At 38.3% G+C, this 16771-nt stretch overlaps 1 protein-coding gene across 1 annotated transcript; it reads right to left on the bottom strand.

Moving 5' to 3' along the window:
• Positions 1 to 4719: 4719 nt before the first annotated feature.
• On the bottom strand, positions 4720 to 9698 carry LOC135469032 (uncharacterized). Its single transcript, XM_064747549.1, has 5 exons — positions 9664 to 9698; positions 8315 to 8451; positions 6825 to 6932; positions 6479 to 6663; positions 4720 to 6144 (listed from the first exon to the last, which is right to left on the bottom strand). Exons 1-5 carry the CDS (start codon positions 9669 to 9671, stop codon positions 4948 to 4950), a joined length of 1635 nt encoding a protein of 544 aa, XP_064603619.1. The 5' UTR covers positions 9672 to 9698; the 3' UTR covers positions 4720 to 4947.
• Between the last annotated feature and the right edge of the window lie 7073 nt (positions 9699 to 16771).

The raw sequence follows: 16771 nt of genomic DNA, 5'->3' as shown, positions 1-16771 counted from the left end.
AAACCTGATGTTGTGTACACACGAAAACTAAACCGAACGCCTTTCCCCTGTATGGATTCAGGGACTCAGGGGCAATATAGGACATGCTATAGGAGTTCCTCTGAGCAATATTCGTGTTCACATTCCCTCTTTTGTCAGCTGTACAGATATTGAAGAGTTCACAAAGTCTGTGCTCACTGTGGTCTGGACAAAACAGTGTGATTCTTTCTTTTCCAGTGAATGGAATTTTCACAGTATGCCCTCGGTGAAGGATGAAGAGTCCGCTGAATGGCTTGTTTGGACATGAAGCTCCTTTTGTCCCAAACTCCATATTATTCCTCAAACGTTGCTCGGGCAGTCAAGTCATTGCGATGGTTCAGCAAGTTTTAAAGTGAACTCCAAAACTTTTGATCTAGAACTGAAAATTATCAGTGTAAGCACAAGGTGACGATTGCGATCATTTTTTATATTTTTTTTATCTATACTTTTTATAGGAAGGGTATGCAATCTGTAGCTCGTGTTCGGTCAGGAATATATCGGACAAATTTTGGACAGTCTGTGATTTGTTCAAGTGGTCATAGCTTGGGTTTTAGAACGCCGTGACATAAAACTGGCCCATTCACCTGTCAGTCAATAACGTCACAAAGACTGTTTGTTTGTTTTGTTTTGTTTAAACATGAATGACAAACATCATCAACGGCCACACCTTGAAAACAGTTGGGAGTAAGCTATAGACATTAGCCATAATACGTTACGATGGAGAGTTTCGAAGAGTTATACTAAAATATATAATATTTGAACCATTTTTTAGAAAATTCCACAATCTTATGCAACAACAGGAGAAACTTCTTGGTAGTAGTTTTGGCAAAAATTAAAAGCGTTGTAGACCTCTTTTAAATCACTATGGTAATGGAAACTTAACAATAAATTAATGTTTACAGAGCACGGCATGCCCATCAATATTTGACGTTTGACAGTCAGAGGAGAGTTATTAGGGCCAGTTTGATCTGGGAATGTCCTCATGAAGGATGCTTTTACAAACATAATATCTCAACTCTAGGTTGTATTGATTGCCACAAGAACTGAATATACTTTGTACTGCTCATTGTTTAGATTGATGTTCTTTTACAAACCACACAATCACAAAAATTGGTAAAATGTTTATTTGGGAAACCTTCGCTATAACACTGGGAGTTTATTCACCATAGATATTTTTTTCTCTTCCCAACCTTTGATTGATTATTAAACGGCCTAGGAAGCTTGCATGGTCAAATATGACCGATTTGCTAAATTCATTTTAATGGTTGTTGAATGAGCTGTACATGAAGGACAGATGTATTACCTGATATTTCATGTATGAATCTCTGGTTGTTGCTATTACTCGACCATTTCCATCCTCGCACATTACGATGACGTCAGGAGACAGCATGAAGTATTTGTTACATCGCTGCCCACCTTCCCAGGCCATGCGATCCAGTATGCTCGTCATAGTTGGTAATTTACCCTAAAAAACTAGTTTGTAGTCTCCTACGAAATGCAACAGGAAATGTTTACAAGATGGGATTTTAAAGTTTGCACTCTGTTATCGCTAAAGGCAGAAAACGTTCTACTGTACCACGTGACCTGTCAGAAATGTTAGGCAACTATTTTTGATTACATTTACTATAGCATGGGTGCCTGAAAACGAACAATGGAAACATTTGATGAACTGAGCCTTTGTGAACTTTCAAGAAAAAAGCGTTGTCAGTGGTCTATCCAGAAAATAACGAGACAGGTGATCGGTAATTTACATGATACAGAAGGGCTATTTTCACCTTTAGTGACAAAGAGTTCTAACTCAAAACTTCCCTGCTTTTTGATTAAAGGCCAGTTACCTGTACGATCTGCAGCCGACACAATGAGTTGCTGTAAACTCATTTACTGTAAACTGCCAACAGGCCACGTAGTCATCATCTTTCCTGTACACTGGTACAGAATCTACATCAAAAATCACGAACATACGACTAAAAATGGTTTTAAATCCTATAGTTGGAACTGATACTTACTAACACAAACGTGTATGCTTTTTTGCATACAGCTTGTTATTCCAGATAGTTTATTTATTTTTTTGATTGATGTTTGAATACGCAGTATTCAAGAATATTTCACTTATACAGCGGCGACCAACATTATTGTGACATAGCTGTCATGTTTTAAAACCTAATTTTGTTTAAGCCATAGCGCTATAAAGTTTGTATAAGTAGTTGTATAACTTGCTACTGTTTAATCATTTACATGAACAGTTAAGTTAAATTAAAGGTTAAGTTTAAGTTAAGTTAAATTAAAGAGGCCGGATTTCACCAGTGATGTATGACCATGCCAAAAGCAACACTGTCGTTGCTTCTCTGATTTTAATCTCCTAGTCTTTTATATTGATAAAAGTAATTTGCCTGATTTAAATATATCAAATGCCTCTGGTTTAAAAACTAATGTCAATTTCAAAGACACTACATGAAAGGCCTTCATCCCTTATTAAATGTGAAAAGAGTACAGAACAGTTTGGCATTTATCAATGAATCATACAGTAACTGTGGTGATCTATTTTATAGATAACCCCGGGAAACATTTATTACTGTATTTGCATTGTGGTCATACAATAAAACTGATTTCTATAATCAAGTCTAAACTTTCTTACTTAAATAGTTTTAAGTTTTGGCACATTGTATCACAGACACAGTAATAGTCTACTCTTCTTAGAGTCTGAAATGAAAAGTAAAGAGGATAAAACTTCAGAAAATGAAGGGGGGCTACTCTGGCAGGCAAAGTGCAGTTGGCCTAAAAACCAATACAACATGAACAACTGTTACAACGCATTTTGTGCAATCAGGTATGACCTTTATTAGCTGCTTTCCTACTGTATATACACAACTATGTATTCCACCGCAGTGGCTCTAGATGTCTCTGTGAAAGTGAACTGACCAATGGAAACCAAGAAAAACAAGAGGTATAATAGTCGCAATTATATTAATCAGACGCATATCATGTACATATGAGCTGATGGCTAACTACTTTTACATTAATTTTCAAATGCAAATTCATCTCCCTGGTCTCCTGTTTGTAAAATTTGTTCATGGGTCATTAAAAACTTTAATGTTTATAAACATCTTTATAAACAGATGTGAGCTTTCTAAATTGTTTTATAGTTATCGAGCTAGCGCAGCGTAATGATAAAAATCCATAATGCTGGCCGCCTTCGTATAAGTGAAGTATTCTTGAGTGCGGCGTTAAACACAAATCAAATAAATAAATCAAATAAATTGTTTTATAATTGGCCTTCCTATATCTTTTTGCCTTATTATAACATCACTAATATGGACTCCTCGCGCCAGTGACAGGACTATATGCCATAAAGTCGACTGTGTAGAAAGTTCTTCTAATATCGTTAAAATATACATAGTCGAAAAGAAAATGTTTGATATCGCATTGGAGATAACATTGTACACACGTGTAAGAATGGCCCCACTGAGCATTAGATTGGGTGTTTCGTGTAAATGTTCATTAAATGTGATGACAACAGAGTATTTTGAGTATTTCTAGACGTAGATGCAATAAATGCATTTAACATCGCTGAATTTTTAAATCTAATTCCTTTGAGGCTTTGATATAGGATATAAGTTTCTACTTTTTAAACATTTACACGAACTGTTTGAATTTAATCTAACTCTGTCATTCATTCATTGTGGTGAAACCTAAACTCGAGATGGTGAGTCTTTGTGCTCTGGTGTATTTTGCCCTTTGCCTTTGATGTATGCATGGCTGGTATACAAAGTGAAAACGACTGACAATGAATGAACCTGAAAGAGTTAGATTAAATTCAAACAGTTCTGAGTGGTTTATACAATGTATGTAGTTTGGGCATCTTTTAGAGCGCAGGCGAAGCCAGCAAAGGTTGCGCAATACGGAAGTGTGTCAACACTCTTAATTAAACACGTTAAGGGGTTCAGGGAACCCAACTGTTTAAGCGTTTACAACAACATTAGCCCTAAGCCATGGGTAAATTGATAAACTGGATTTCGCCACTTACGTCTGATTGTTTTCAAACTATCACTATCACTATCTTTTGGTGTGTTCGGTTCAAAAACCATATACGACTGTGAAATCATAGCCGTAGTGTTAGAAATACTATTTGATCGTTTCCAAAATATAGTAATGCCTATGCTTAAATTGGAATCAAAATTATAATTCATAAAACATGACGTACATTAACCTCGATTTGTTCCCATAGTTGAAAAACCATTGACGCTTTACAATCGCATTCTATAAATATAGTTATCACCATTCTTTATCATCCTATCCCCTTTTTCGTCTCTCTCAGCAACACCTTTTCACTGGTTATGAAATTAAACTAATGATTGGTAAACTAATTTTTGAAATACAATCTTAAACATCAAAGGTGATAAAAGTCACGTGATCAACAAAGATTATACTTGGTTTCTTGTCAACGTAACCTATAAAAATAGGTTCCCTGAAGCTTAACTTTACTTGTAGTATCAGGGTCACCCCTCAACACTATAGTTTGAAGAGGCTTTAGTGACAAGCCCAAGTGAGAACACTATATCCTAGGTAGACAACAGGCAGACAGCAAGATTCTCAAGCAATGTCTAATCATTTATGGCATGACAAAACATCATTGAAGTGAAGAGACTAGAAAGCAATGCATCATTTCAAATTTTATCAAACTCAAACACAAGAACTTATTCATGCATATTTCTGTTTATTTAAAGATGAGTACGCCGTTTTTGTAAGAAACAGTACCTTCACAGAAATGTCCAATTTCCAATTAACAAAAATTGTTGATCGATCAAGGTAGTCTTGGTGGTTATCTGACGTCTGTAGCAAAACTCCTTGCACAATATATTTTATGAATTACTAATTTGAAAATATTCCCTTAACCAATACAGCAAAATAATGGATCAAATTCTGCACGTGTTAATACTTTGCATAGGTAACAAAAAACATCTTAGCAGAACGCCAACCGTTTTGATTGCCCCCCCAGCCCATATGAAGATACATCTCGTACTCGGTCGTCCGTTTGTTCCAGCATTTCCAGAAAAAGCACCTCCTCTGTGTTTTTACTCGCGATCTGTACTTCGTGGCCACAGGGTAGTGTTGAGAGAAAAGGCCGCCCACACGAATGCCCGGTATGATTGGCCAACCAGCTCGCAGCGCAGCTAGTCCTTTGCTCCTAACCCTGGAATTGTAAACCCCAAAGAAGCCTATCAGGGGAACTCTGTGAGAAATTACATCTGGGGATCCAGAGGATTGACGTGCCTTAAAAAACCCCTCCACGTCGTCCATGCGGCGTTGAAGGGTTGCTCCCTCTCCTCTTATACAGAAGGTCCTCAAGATGCCTCGCAATACCTTAAGGTACTCCTCCACCTGGTTGTTGTTTGAAATCGGGGCCACACACGAAGCTGCTCCGGCCGTACCGTCTGCGCCGCACCGGAAGAGATTCTGGCTTCCGCTTCCGTACACAGCCGCCTGCAGATGAGAACGCCTGTCGAAGTAGGCGAATATCATTGCCCATGCTACAGGTCCGCAGCCCACCGCACAACCAGATTCGATTTTGAATTGACGATAGTCTGGGAAAATGGATTCGTGTCCAATACTAACCTCCACCCAAGGAGTGTATGTTTGTCGTTTTGATCGAGTGTTAAGGTCGATATAAAACCGCTTGATCACCAAGCCTAGACTTGTGTACACACGGACACTAAACCGAACGTCTTTCCCATGCATGGATTCAGGGACGGTTAATGGGATATAGGATATGTTATAAGAGTTCTTTTGAGCGATAGTCGTGTCCACGTTCCCTCTTTTGTCAGCTGTACAGATATTGAAGAGTTCACAAAGTCTGTGCTCACTGTGGTCTGGACTGAAAAGCTTAACTCTTTCTTTACCTGTGAATGGAATTTTAACTGTCTGTCCGCGATGAAGGATGAAGAGTCCGTCAGCTTCCAAGTCGTCTTCATCAGTTTGATGTATTGCCTCCTTAGGTATGAAGCTCATTTCGTCCCAAACCCCGTCTTCTCCCACTTCCTTTGCTCTCTCAGTCCAGTCCTGTTTTACCTTATGACAATTCTTCTCGATATATCTGTACCGCAAAGACGTGTCGTTCGAATGTTTTGGCTGAAACAAAAAGAAATTAGCAATTATATTAATTGTAAAGGGAAAGTCACCTAGCATTTCTCATGCAGATGTCGCCACTAGATCATAAAGAGTGCAGCACGCGCTGAATATACTTTATACTGATTGTTAAATCAGTATAAATATAAAATGAACGTGACTTGATCTTGCCCCAACCCTTATTGAGTTCAAACTGTTGCCAGCATTGTGTCTTCAGGAAATTCAAGTAAATGGCATGTATGGTTAAACATGACATCCCCAAGCGTTGGTATGGATTGATTCGACTCAGTGAAACATTGAATTACATGTAGATGTACATGAAGGACACATGTATTACCTGATGTTTAATGTAGGAATCTCTGGTTGTTGCTATCACTCGACCATTTCCATCCTCGCACATTAAGGTGACGTCAGGAGACAGCATGTAGTATCTGTTACATTGCTGACCACCTTCCCAGGCGATGTGATCAAGTATGCTCGTCATGGTGGGTAATTTACCCTGGAAAACCAGTTTGTAGTCTCCTGGAAATAGCCAACCATAAAATCAAGTCTCTGGGATTTATCACTGGTTTCGCCATAATGGGTCACCAAATGTAATGAAAATCCCCTTCTAAGGAACTTATCGTGGCGCATGTATCTGTTGTGAAAATCAGAATGCGCGAATAGTATCTTTTAGTAGTTACCTGTGTGAGGGCCAGCCGAGACAATAAGCTGCTCGTCACCATTCACTGTAAACTGCCAATAAGCCACGTAGTCATCCTCAAGATCTTTCCTATACACTGGGACAGGATCTGGAAACAAAAATCAGGAACATAAGATTAAAAATGATATTAAAGTAAGGTATGTTTTTTTTTGCTTTTGATTTGATTTTGACAGAATTTAGTATTATCCTGCGACATCTCATGGAATTTCTGTAGTGAGTTCAGCGCTAGTCAAGGGAGTTTGGTTTTATTCTTGAAGTTTAATGTGTCGTCACATTCTGATTCTGATTTCTGATGAATTAACTCTTTAACCCTCTTGTCCCCACTGGCAGGCTTTGAGTTAAGTCAAAGTTGTCATCATCAAATCCTGGTAATATATATATCATGTTACGATGTCAGTGCCCACCTTCATCAAACTGTGACCATTATAAAGTCGTAATGGCTGGATCAGCCATAGGTTAAACAACATTTAGTCTTCTTATCATAGTGCGACCCAAATATTATATATTATACTTCTCGAGGAGAATCCATTACAACTTCAATATCTTACATGTCCAATACAAAAAAAATACAAAAAAAAAAACACACGGATAAATCACATATACAAAAAACTTTCAGTTTATTTATTTATTTACTTATTTATTTTACGCCGCACTCATAAGTGATTAACTAATGTTGATAAATATGTCAAGAGAAATATAGATGTGTTGCCAGGGCAATTAAATGTAATTATGTCACAGCTGTGTCTGCTTAAACACTTACTCTAATCCTTCTAAGATTTGGGACAGATATTAGTAGTGTTGAAAGTAGAATATTACATTTCTTTACCAGCCTTTTGGAAAAGTAAAGATGAGAGTGTTGTTCATTGGATGGTCTAACGATGTGAGAAACTCAAGAAACTCAGTATTCCTGCTAAAATTTTATAGATACCCGCTAAAGTGAGCAGACCAGGTGTCCTTTTTAGAAGAAATAGGCTTTAAGGGTAACCACGAAACTTGCACTATTCGCCCACAGCATGGGCGTTCCTTTTTTTAACACGGAGCTTACCCTTTTTAAACACTCACTGCTTTCTGGTACTTTATGCAAGTGAAAAGCATTTGAAAGCAGTGAAAACTACATATCTGATGCTGGCCCCAGTAAAAATGTGCATACCCTTGCGTTTCGCCCAGATCATGCGTTTATGCACCGTATACAGTGTACTAACTCTTGAAGTCATTATGGTGCTAATTTAAGCACGCCTTTGCACGTTTAACATCGAATGTTGTTGTCTCCTCTATTGGTCAGTGTGAATTGAAATGTCACTTCGTAGTCCCTTACAAAAAGCACATTATTTATGGGCACTTGACAAAAGTTTTCCTTACAAATGCTGTATAATAGCGGCCTTTGGGAACCATACAAACTATTTAACCTTACATCCTGGTATATAAAACAAGCATTCACAAGTGCCAGAAATACACTTTTAGATAGTTTACCTTTAATAGAATGAACTTTGACGCGGTCCTCTACATCGAACAGGTTATCTATGGTTTCAAAGGACGGCGCTGGTTCCGCTCTAGTACCACTGCTCGTTACCAAGGCAACCATGCACACGTACAACAAACCCGAACTCCTGAAATACAAGATCGCCGTAAGTGAAGAAAACCGACTAACGGAGGGCGGATCAGTACGGGCTATGTTGAGTTACGCTATAAGTTACGCTGAAAAACAGATTGTCATGTATGAATACCAACTGTATATGTTGCTGTTCTTTCCAACACTTCATGCCATACTCCAAGTTTCTGCAATACATATCTCCTGGTTCAAGCATATGTTACTTTGTTTTTATTAGAATATCTGTTTTCATCGCCTTTGCTCTATGGATTTATTTATTTGATACTTGTTTAAAGCCGTACTCAAGAATTCGATCGGGGTCAGTTTGGACGGAGGAAACTAAACAATGGCGAAGTTTTCACATATGACGTCATAACGTGTGCACTTGGAAAATAAGTGGTCTTCATTGATGACTTTTTGTTACCATGGCCCCACGTCCAATGAGAGCGTACTGTATATTGTAAAATGTTTTTATAAATTTAAAAAAGTCTGGTTTTCTTTAAAGTTTATTCACTGTTTATATATATCCAAAATATTGCAACTGTGGGTGAGCAATTTTTACTATGTTTATATTTCAATTTTATACGCTCATTTACAATAGGGATTTTGTAAATAAGCAGATACTTGCATGCGTAAATTTACAGGTTTTCTTAATTTAGTAGATGTAAATTTACAAATATTACAATTATTACAAATAAATTTACAGTCAATAATGCTACGATTTACGTTTGAAAGAAAATTGAAAATTTTTCAAAAGCGTTTATACCATGGAAATATTAGAGTGATTACTGCAGAAATATTACCGTAAATTATTATTTTGTGTAGTTTACGAATTTCATGTTCGATTCATTCAATATACGATCGGTTGCTCTCGAAAGATTCTTCATTACCAAACATCATATAAATGTGAATTTAACGTGAATGTAACATCTCAACATGGGTAGAAGAAACAGATTTTATGATAAGATTAAAGTAAATTTCGTAAAGTTACATTTTGGAAGTGTATTAACGTGATTTGACCTTTGAATTTCAGGAGTGTGAGATTCAGTTTACAAGGAATTATATTGTTGTTTTCAACTATTTTACGCATTAAATTTGTAAATTTTGCAGTCAACATTCAAACAGTTTGGACAAGAGCCTCGGAAATTAAGCAAACACATAAAATATTTGACACATACTTGTAGCTTGCAAATTTCAAACTTATTAACACTGAGGTACTATTAGTACTTACCCAAACATGCTGTGGTGTATGTGCTTCACGAACCGTTGTAGAAATGAACTTGCATTTGAGTATAGGTGTTTGTGGATCACGTTATATAGCCTTAGATGAATAGTGATGATTGGAATTGGACAAAAGAACTCATCCACTGTGAGATTCCGGATCCGAACTTTCGCCAGAACTGAAATGAGCTCTTTCTTCTCAGAACTGTTTAGTGTCTTTAAACCGTGTTTGCCTTTGGATGTCTAATGAAAAGAAACATTGGAGTGAACGATTGGTCGGGAGCGGGAGCCATTCAGAGTCGGGATACGAATGAGTGAAAACACAAACAAGACAAGTGAAACAGCAACCTGCGTGGGACCGGGCGTCGTCCTGAGAGGGGCACTCATTTCATATGCTAATTATATCGATATATGCATCATTTGATATGAGTATAATGTAAACGGAACTCGACGCTTTAAACACAAAGCACGAGATGTTTTAGGCATGACAGCAGATTTCTCAACAGAAAGGGAAAAGCGTCCCACAACCTATCAATAATAAACTGAGTTTGATTTATCTTTTTATTTACTTATTTATTTGATTGATGTTTTACGCCATACTATCACAGTTTGAAGCCTTTATATATCTATATCAAAATGACTGGAAACAGTTAGCATTTTAAATTCTCAAAAAAGGTACACATCTATAAGCTTGGTCCGTTTGTAGCCCAGGCTCTTCCCTCGCTAGAATGGATATTTTTGGTTATCAAAGGTTATCAATGACTGTACGAAGGAAATGAAATGGAGATTTGAAACAAAAGTGAATCTTACAGTAAACTAACCTCTCCCAGTAAGAGCAAACCTACTCACATCAATGGTTAATCTGCCAAGAATGACGACAAATAATGAAGTTACGTCAAAATAGCATAACTAAGTACAAAGTGGGGAGGCTCAGATGGATAGCGCTCTGGCAAACTGCGACTTTCTGTGCGGTCCTTGACCGGTGAGATCGCGTGTTAAAATCCAGCTCTCACTCGGTCATACAAGTGGAAGATGTCTTGAGTGCGACGTTAAGTACGAATGAAAACAGTATAAAGGCGAACTAACTTCAACCTGTGACCCAAAAGCAGAATCTAACAAAGTCAATAACACTTGTTTTTCCCACTTTTCAGCAAATGTTTTCAAAAAGAAGCACCAATTTATGAGAGAGGGATTTAGGTCGCCTCCTCTTTATTCACAACACCCCCACTTTGCTCTACAGATGTATGTTAAACTGATTTTAAAGGGGAATATGCGACTGAGTCAATGCTGTCTCGTTCTGGCTTCCTCTGCAGTGGGAAGGTCTGCCAGTAACCTGCAGATAGCCCTGGGTTTAACGTGGGCTCTATCCGATTTGCTCCTACCATACTGCTGTGAGTGAGTACGCCGGGGAACACCAATCAAATAAATAAATATATAAATTTGGGTATGTGCAAACATCCCAGAGGAAGAGCTTTGATACGAATGTATAAATATGTTGGGCATAAGTGACTGGCTTCCTTCGACCACATACCTCCATACTACAGCCAAAATAATGCTGAGAGCGATTTCAACCTCCAACAGAAACGTTGGCGAGCAGAATGCCCGTAGATAGATCTAAATTGCTATCGAAGACTGCCATCACATCTCACATCTACTGATTCCTTCTGTAATGTCCTTTCCTCGATCATTCTAATACTTTTCCTTTTTCAGTCGTAACAGGTGGCAAACTCCGATAATTATTGTCAGAATACCATCCGCAAACTTAAGCCTTGAGAAATTTGTGTCAGTATATACAAGGTAAAGTATGTTTACACTTGAAAGTCTGCTATATGCATGCCTTAGCACTGCTTACCATGACCACAAGGTTGGTGAGAATAGTAAACGAGATAGTTTCATGTTGTAACGGTTGTAGTGACATGAATGAAATACAAGGTAGCGAGTGGCATATATTACATACTCCTCGTTACGGATGGGTGGACAAATAGGCGATCTGACCAGCAATTTTTTTGTTTTTGCTATCTGGTCAAGGACACTGCAGGTAAATTTGCTATAAATCATATTTGTGTACTCGTTACTTTATTCAGGCATGTTGTTACGCTGTGCTCCATTAATGTTGTGTAAAACAGATGTATGTAGTCCAAATAACACATTGACATTGCTTTCAGAGATCGAAACGCTTGGCTTATATAAATGTACGTCTTCGCGTTGGTGTTACATTTACTTGTACCTTCTATTCTACAGTGTTAACATTTGTATACACTGAAATCTACATGTAGTTCAGGTAAGACTGTTGAATGTGAATAAAACACTAACGTGAAATATGTGTCAGATGAAAGGCCATTAACACTCTCAAAAAATAGTTCAATTCATTTTTCAATTCATTTTTTGAACCTCGGATTCTTTGGATTCCACGGTGGCCTTATGTGATCATATTGGAACCAGTGACATCACATCAGGTTTTTGTTACTGAAACACACATAGGTTGATTCAAACTGAATATACATATAGATCCGTGAATGCATTCGCCGAATGAACCTTGGAACGAACTATTTCAAGCAAAAAAATATGGATGTGACGTCACTATTACCCTATGGTTACCTCCAGACCACCCTAAAATTTGATGTTTTGAAATCATTTTCTTCGGTAATGGAAATTTTTTGAAAACATCGTCGAGTTGGTTATTGTGCCAGCATGGCACAATGACCCAAAAGCCTCTCACCAATGCGGTCGCTGTGAGTTTAAGTTCAGCTCATATTGGATTTCTCCACTGCCGTTCGTGGGAAGGTCTACCAGCAACCTGAGGATGGCCGTGAATTCTTGACTACGGCAAAATTAAATTAAAAAATAAATTGACCATGTATTTTTGATTAGTGCTAGATCAGGGTAAGTTAAGTAAGGGCAAATCGCGCAGGAAACATTACATTATTGACATTAATTTAAAAGGTTTAGCTTATACCGAGTAACACTGTTCTAAGAAGTAACACATTTGTGTGCCATGCGCTACAAGTGGATGCTTTAGCCAGGGAACAATGTTGCTAGGGAGATCACCCAGGAAGGAATACGTAACGTCTGCTGCTGTAGGTGACTAGGCAAAATTTACGAAATGAAATTACTTTCAGTTCTTTCATTACCTACAGAAAAAAGAGTGAGAAAAGTTCCTAGAAACCGTTAGAATTGCTCATAAAGCCCACCATTGTATTGAAATATCTGAATGTCTTTCAACACTTTAGAAAAAAAATCTGAAAAATAAATCGAAGTATTTGTACACATAGTTTTCAGGTGTCTGTGTGATGTTTTCTTTTACTTTAATCTTCGTACGCGCATTTCTTTAGTCAGGGCATGTCTACAACAGGGACAGTGTTTACACAGAAACTTTTGAGCACAATGTTTCTTGGAAATGACCCTGGCTCGTTGTATTCGTTTAGATATTGACACCTTTACATCTTTTGAACAATATTTAATTCAGTTATTCAGAAACATCATTTATAATTTTAAAGCGAGGATTTATTAATTCTCATTAATAAAAAGACCGTTCTCAAAAATCATACTATCAAAAAGAGAACGTGACTTTCATATTTTTGAACAAGTGAGTCAAAAATCTATTCATAAAACAGTAAATGCTTGAAAATACGGAGTTCTGAGAATAATGTACTTAGCTTAAATTCTTACAGATGTGGTTTAGATTTCAGGAAATCTTTTGTGTATAGCAGAAGATAAAGAATTACAACGAATGTATACATCTTATTTTCCATGACATAGACGACCTTCAGGATAAAGGACTCTTTACCATTGATCTTGCTATCCCATTAGTGAAATGTTGTTATACAACGTACAACTGAATGTTGCATGTATACTGAATGCTATATCAGTCTGGTTGTACATTTGGTGAATATACTAATAAACGAACAGTTCATGAAAGAGAATAAATATGAACCACTTGCGTGACCTATATCTTTCAGTATTTCGTAGGACAAATTCTAAACGAACTCTATGCAGATAAAACTAGAGTAAAGCCATGTAGAGCAGCGACAGCAGTGTGATATATATAGTAAATGATATCACGTAACCGGTGAAATCGAGCCTCTGAAGTGTTGACCTCAATCCGGGTTTTATTCTGAACATAAAATGGGAGGACCAGTTGGAGTGGGGTTCCCGACAATTGGTGCCACGAGTTCGAATCCAGCGGTGGGTTGTTCGACTACGGCTGTAAGTCAACAGGTTTTCCACGTACCTCAACCATTAACCTGTCCTCCGTCGTACAAGTGAAAAGTTTTTGAGAGCGACGTGAAACAGCAATAAGAATAATTTAAAAAGGAACGGAATGCCCGTTTAGGGCTCAAAAGCTAGGATCAAGCAACAAATTTTTTTTTGCTTTACACCAATATGTCAGATAAAGATGAAAACAAAGCACTGACTTATACTGGGCGGTTTTAGTTCGTCTTTTCTTTGTTCGGAACACTCTCACTTGCCTTTACAGATGCTAAACTGATTTAGAAAGGAAACATTTCCCAGGAGATTATTTTGAGATATTCAAAGCTCCCAGAGAAAGCCTTTCTGAGCAAGTATAAACAATGACAAGATCTTATGACCAACTAAATTGTCAGATTATATTGCATGCATATTTATTTATTTACGTATACATTTGTAAATGGTTAACTTTTCTTTTGAACATAAGTATGTGATGTTTAATGCCAACAAACTACATAGATGGAAAAGTAGAAAAGTAATGTGGTGAATGTGGAGGAATCAGTAATTTAAAGTACATGCAGTTTGCTGCAGTGAGTTGTACATGCTGCGCTTAGCAGTAAAAAAAAGTATCGAAAGGCGGGCTAGTATTTAGCATACGTAACAAAAAACATTTTCCCAGCTCTCCAACCATTTTGAATGCCTCCGAAACCCATATGAAGGTACATCTCGTATTCGGTTGTTCTCTTGTCGCTGCAAATCCATAGGAAACATTTCTTGTACGTTTTTACCCTGGATCTGTACTTGGTGGCAACGGGGTAGTGCTGAGAGAAGAGCCCACTAAGTTTAATGCCGGGAATAATTGGCCAACCAGCCCTCAGTGCTGCTAAACCCGTGTCCCTGATGTCAGAACTGTAAGCCCCAAGGAAGCTCAGCACTAACCGCTTGTGAGACGTGATACGAGGAGCGCCCGTTGTTTGTCTATCAATGAAAAAGCCTTCGATGTTATCCATGTTACCCTGTGTGGTTGCTCCCTCGCCAAACAGGCAGAAAGTTTTAAGCACGCCTCGCAGCACATACATGTACCGTTCCAAAGCGTTGTTGTTGTTTGCTGGCGCCGTGCAGTTGTTGTCTCCGGAGGTACCGTCTATGTCACAACGGAAAAGACCTTGGCTTCCGTTTCCGTATATGCTTTCTTGCAAATGAGACCGCCTGTCCAAGTAGCCGAATATCATTGACCAAGCTACAGCCCCGCAACCAACGGAACATCCGTCAATATCAAACTGACGATAGTCCGGGAAAAGCTCCTCATTACCAATACTAATTTCCGTCCAGTCGCTGTACGTGGCCCTCTTAGACCGCCTGCTGAGGTCTATAATAAAGGGCTTGATCACCAGACCCAGATCCGTCCTCACGTGAACATTAAAGCGGATGTTTTCTCCTCGCAGCGACACCGGAACGGTGAGTGCAATGTACGAGACTCCGTAGGAAGTTTTCTGGGCTAAGCTCGTCTTTACAAGTCCTTCCCTGTCTCTTGTACAAACGTTAAATATGTTACAAAGCTGTTGTTCCGCGTGATCAAGACTGTGAAATCTGATCTCCTCTCTTCCAGTGAATGCTATTTTGACGGTCTGACCACGGCGAAGGATGAAGGGTTGTCCCCCTTGTAACTCCTCCTGGTCGACATGTGGTATCATCTCGGCCGGTATCACGCTCAGGCCATTCCAGATACCGTCTTCTTCAATGTCTCGAACCCGGTCTGCCCAGTCAGTTTCAAGCTTTTTGAAATGTTCCTCAGTAAAGCGGTACCGTAGCGTAGGGTCTTGAGAATTCATTGACTGAAATCGAAGCAGAACGATTGCATTTATATGTTTTTACAGCGGAACCCTGAATTAAGACAACGACAGAGCAGACGCTAGGTTCTCACATGCTACATGTAATTCATTGCAGCGTGGAGAACTAGGGCGTTTTCTGGAAGAAGTCATTATGCGTGTCAGCCCTGGAAAGCTCTGAGTGGCAATAAAACTTAGAAGGCAAAAATTTAGGCAACATGAATGAGCTCACTGGAACCAATTAACTCGTACCCCAACACATCCCACCCCACCCTAACCCACACCACCAAAAATGGTACAAAGAAGCTGGTTTTAAATGATAAACTAAATAATTATAATTTCCAATAATTATGATGCGTACCATACTTAATCAGGTTAAGACTGGCATGTCTGGTACTTTTGCATTGTTTTAATGTTATCGCATGTTAAATGTGACGACAATACAGCGTTTTGAGTAATTGTACATCAGAGACGCCTAATAAATTACAATCAACATCGCTGTATTTTTTTTACCTTATTCCACTTAAGCAATAGTGCTCGGGGGATATAATGTGTAGTTCAAGCATTTACATCATCAATTAGAATAGAACACTAACTGAGTTACCCTTATAAAAGGCCAGATTACACCGGTTACTGTTGACCATTTTCCAATTATCACACTGTCGTCACTGCTCTGGTTTTACTCTCTATTGTTTAACTCTTATATTATATTCCAACTATACAACTAACACCTTTTCAGCAATCAAGATATAACCAGCACGTTTTTGTACTCGTGCGAATATACCTTGTAATCTAGGTAGTGATCCTTGGTCGTTGCAATGACTTCCTTGTTTTCATCTTCACACACTAATGTCACGTCAGGAGATAGCATGAAGTATCTGCTACATTTCTGCGCACGCACCCAAGCTGACTGATCAAGTAGCTCAGTCATACTGGGTAAAGGACCTTGAAACACCAATTTGTAGTCTCCTGTGGAAATTAATATAAAAAAGGAAGAGTAGAGGATACAGTTTATTTAATACCGTATTCATTATGGGCTTATGGTTGGTGCAGACCATACCAATTTTTAACAGGTACCTGACAAATCTGGTGTATCGATTT

The sequence above is a fragment of the Liolophura sinensis genome, chromosome 6 (assembly GCF_032854445.1).
Source record: "Liolophura sinensis isolate JHLJ2023 chromosome 6, CUHK_Ljap_v2, whole genome shotgun sequence".
Lineage (NCBI taxonomy): Eukaryota > Metazoa > Mollusca > Polyplacophora > Chitonida > Chitonidae > Liolophura > Liolophura sinensis.
This window is presented reverse-complemented; position numbering and strand designations above follow the sequence as displayed.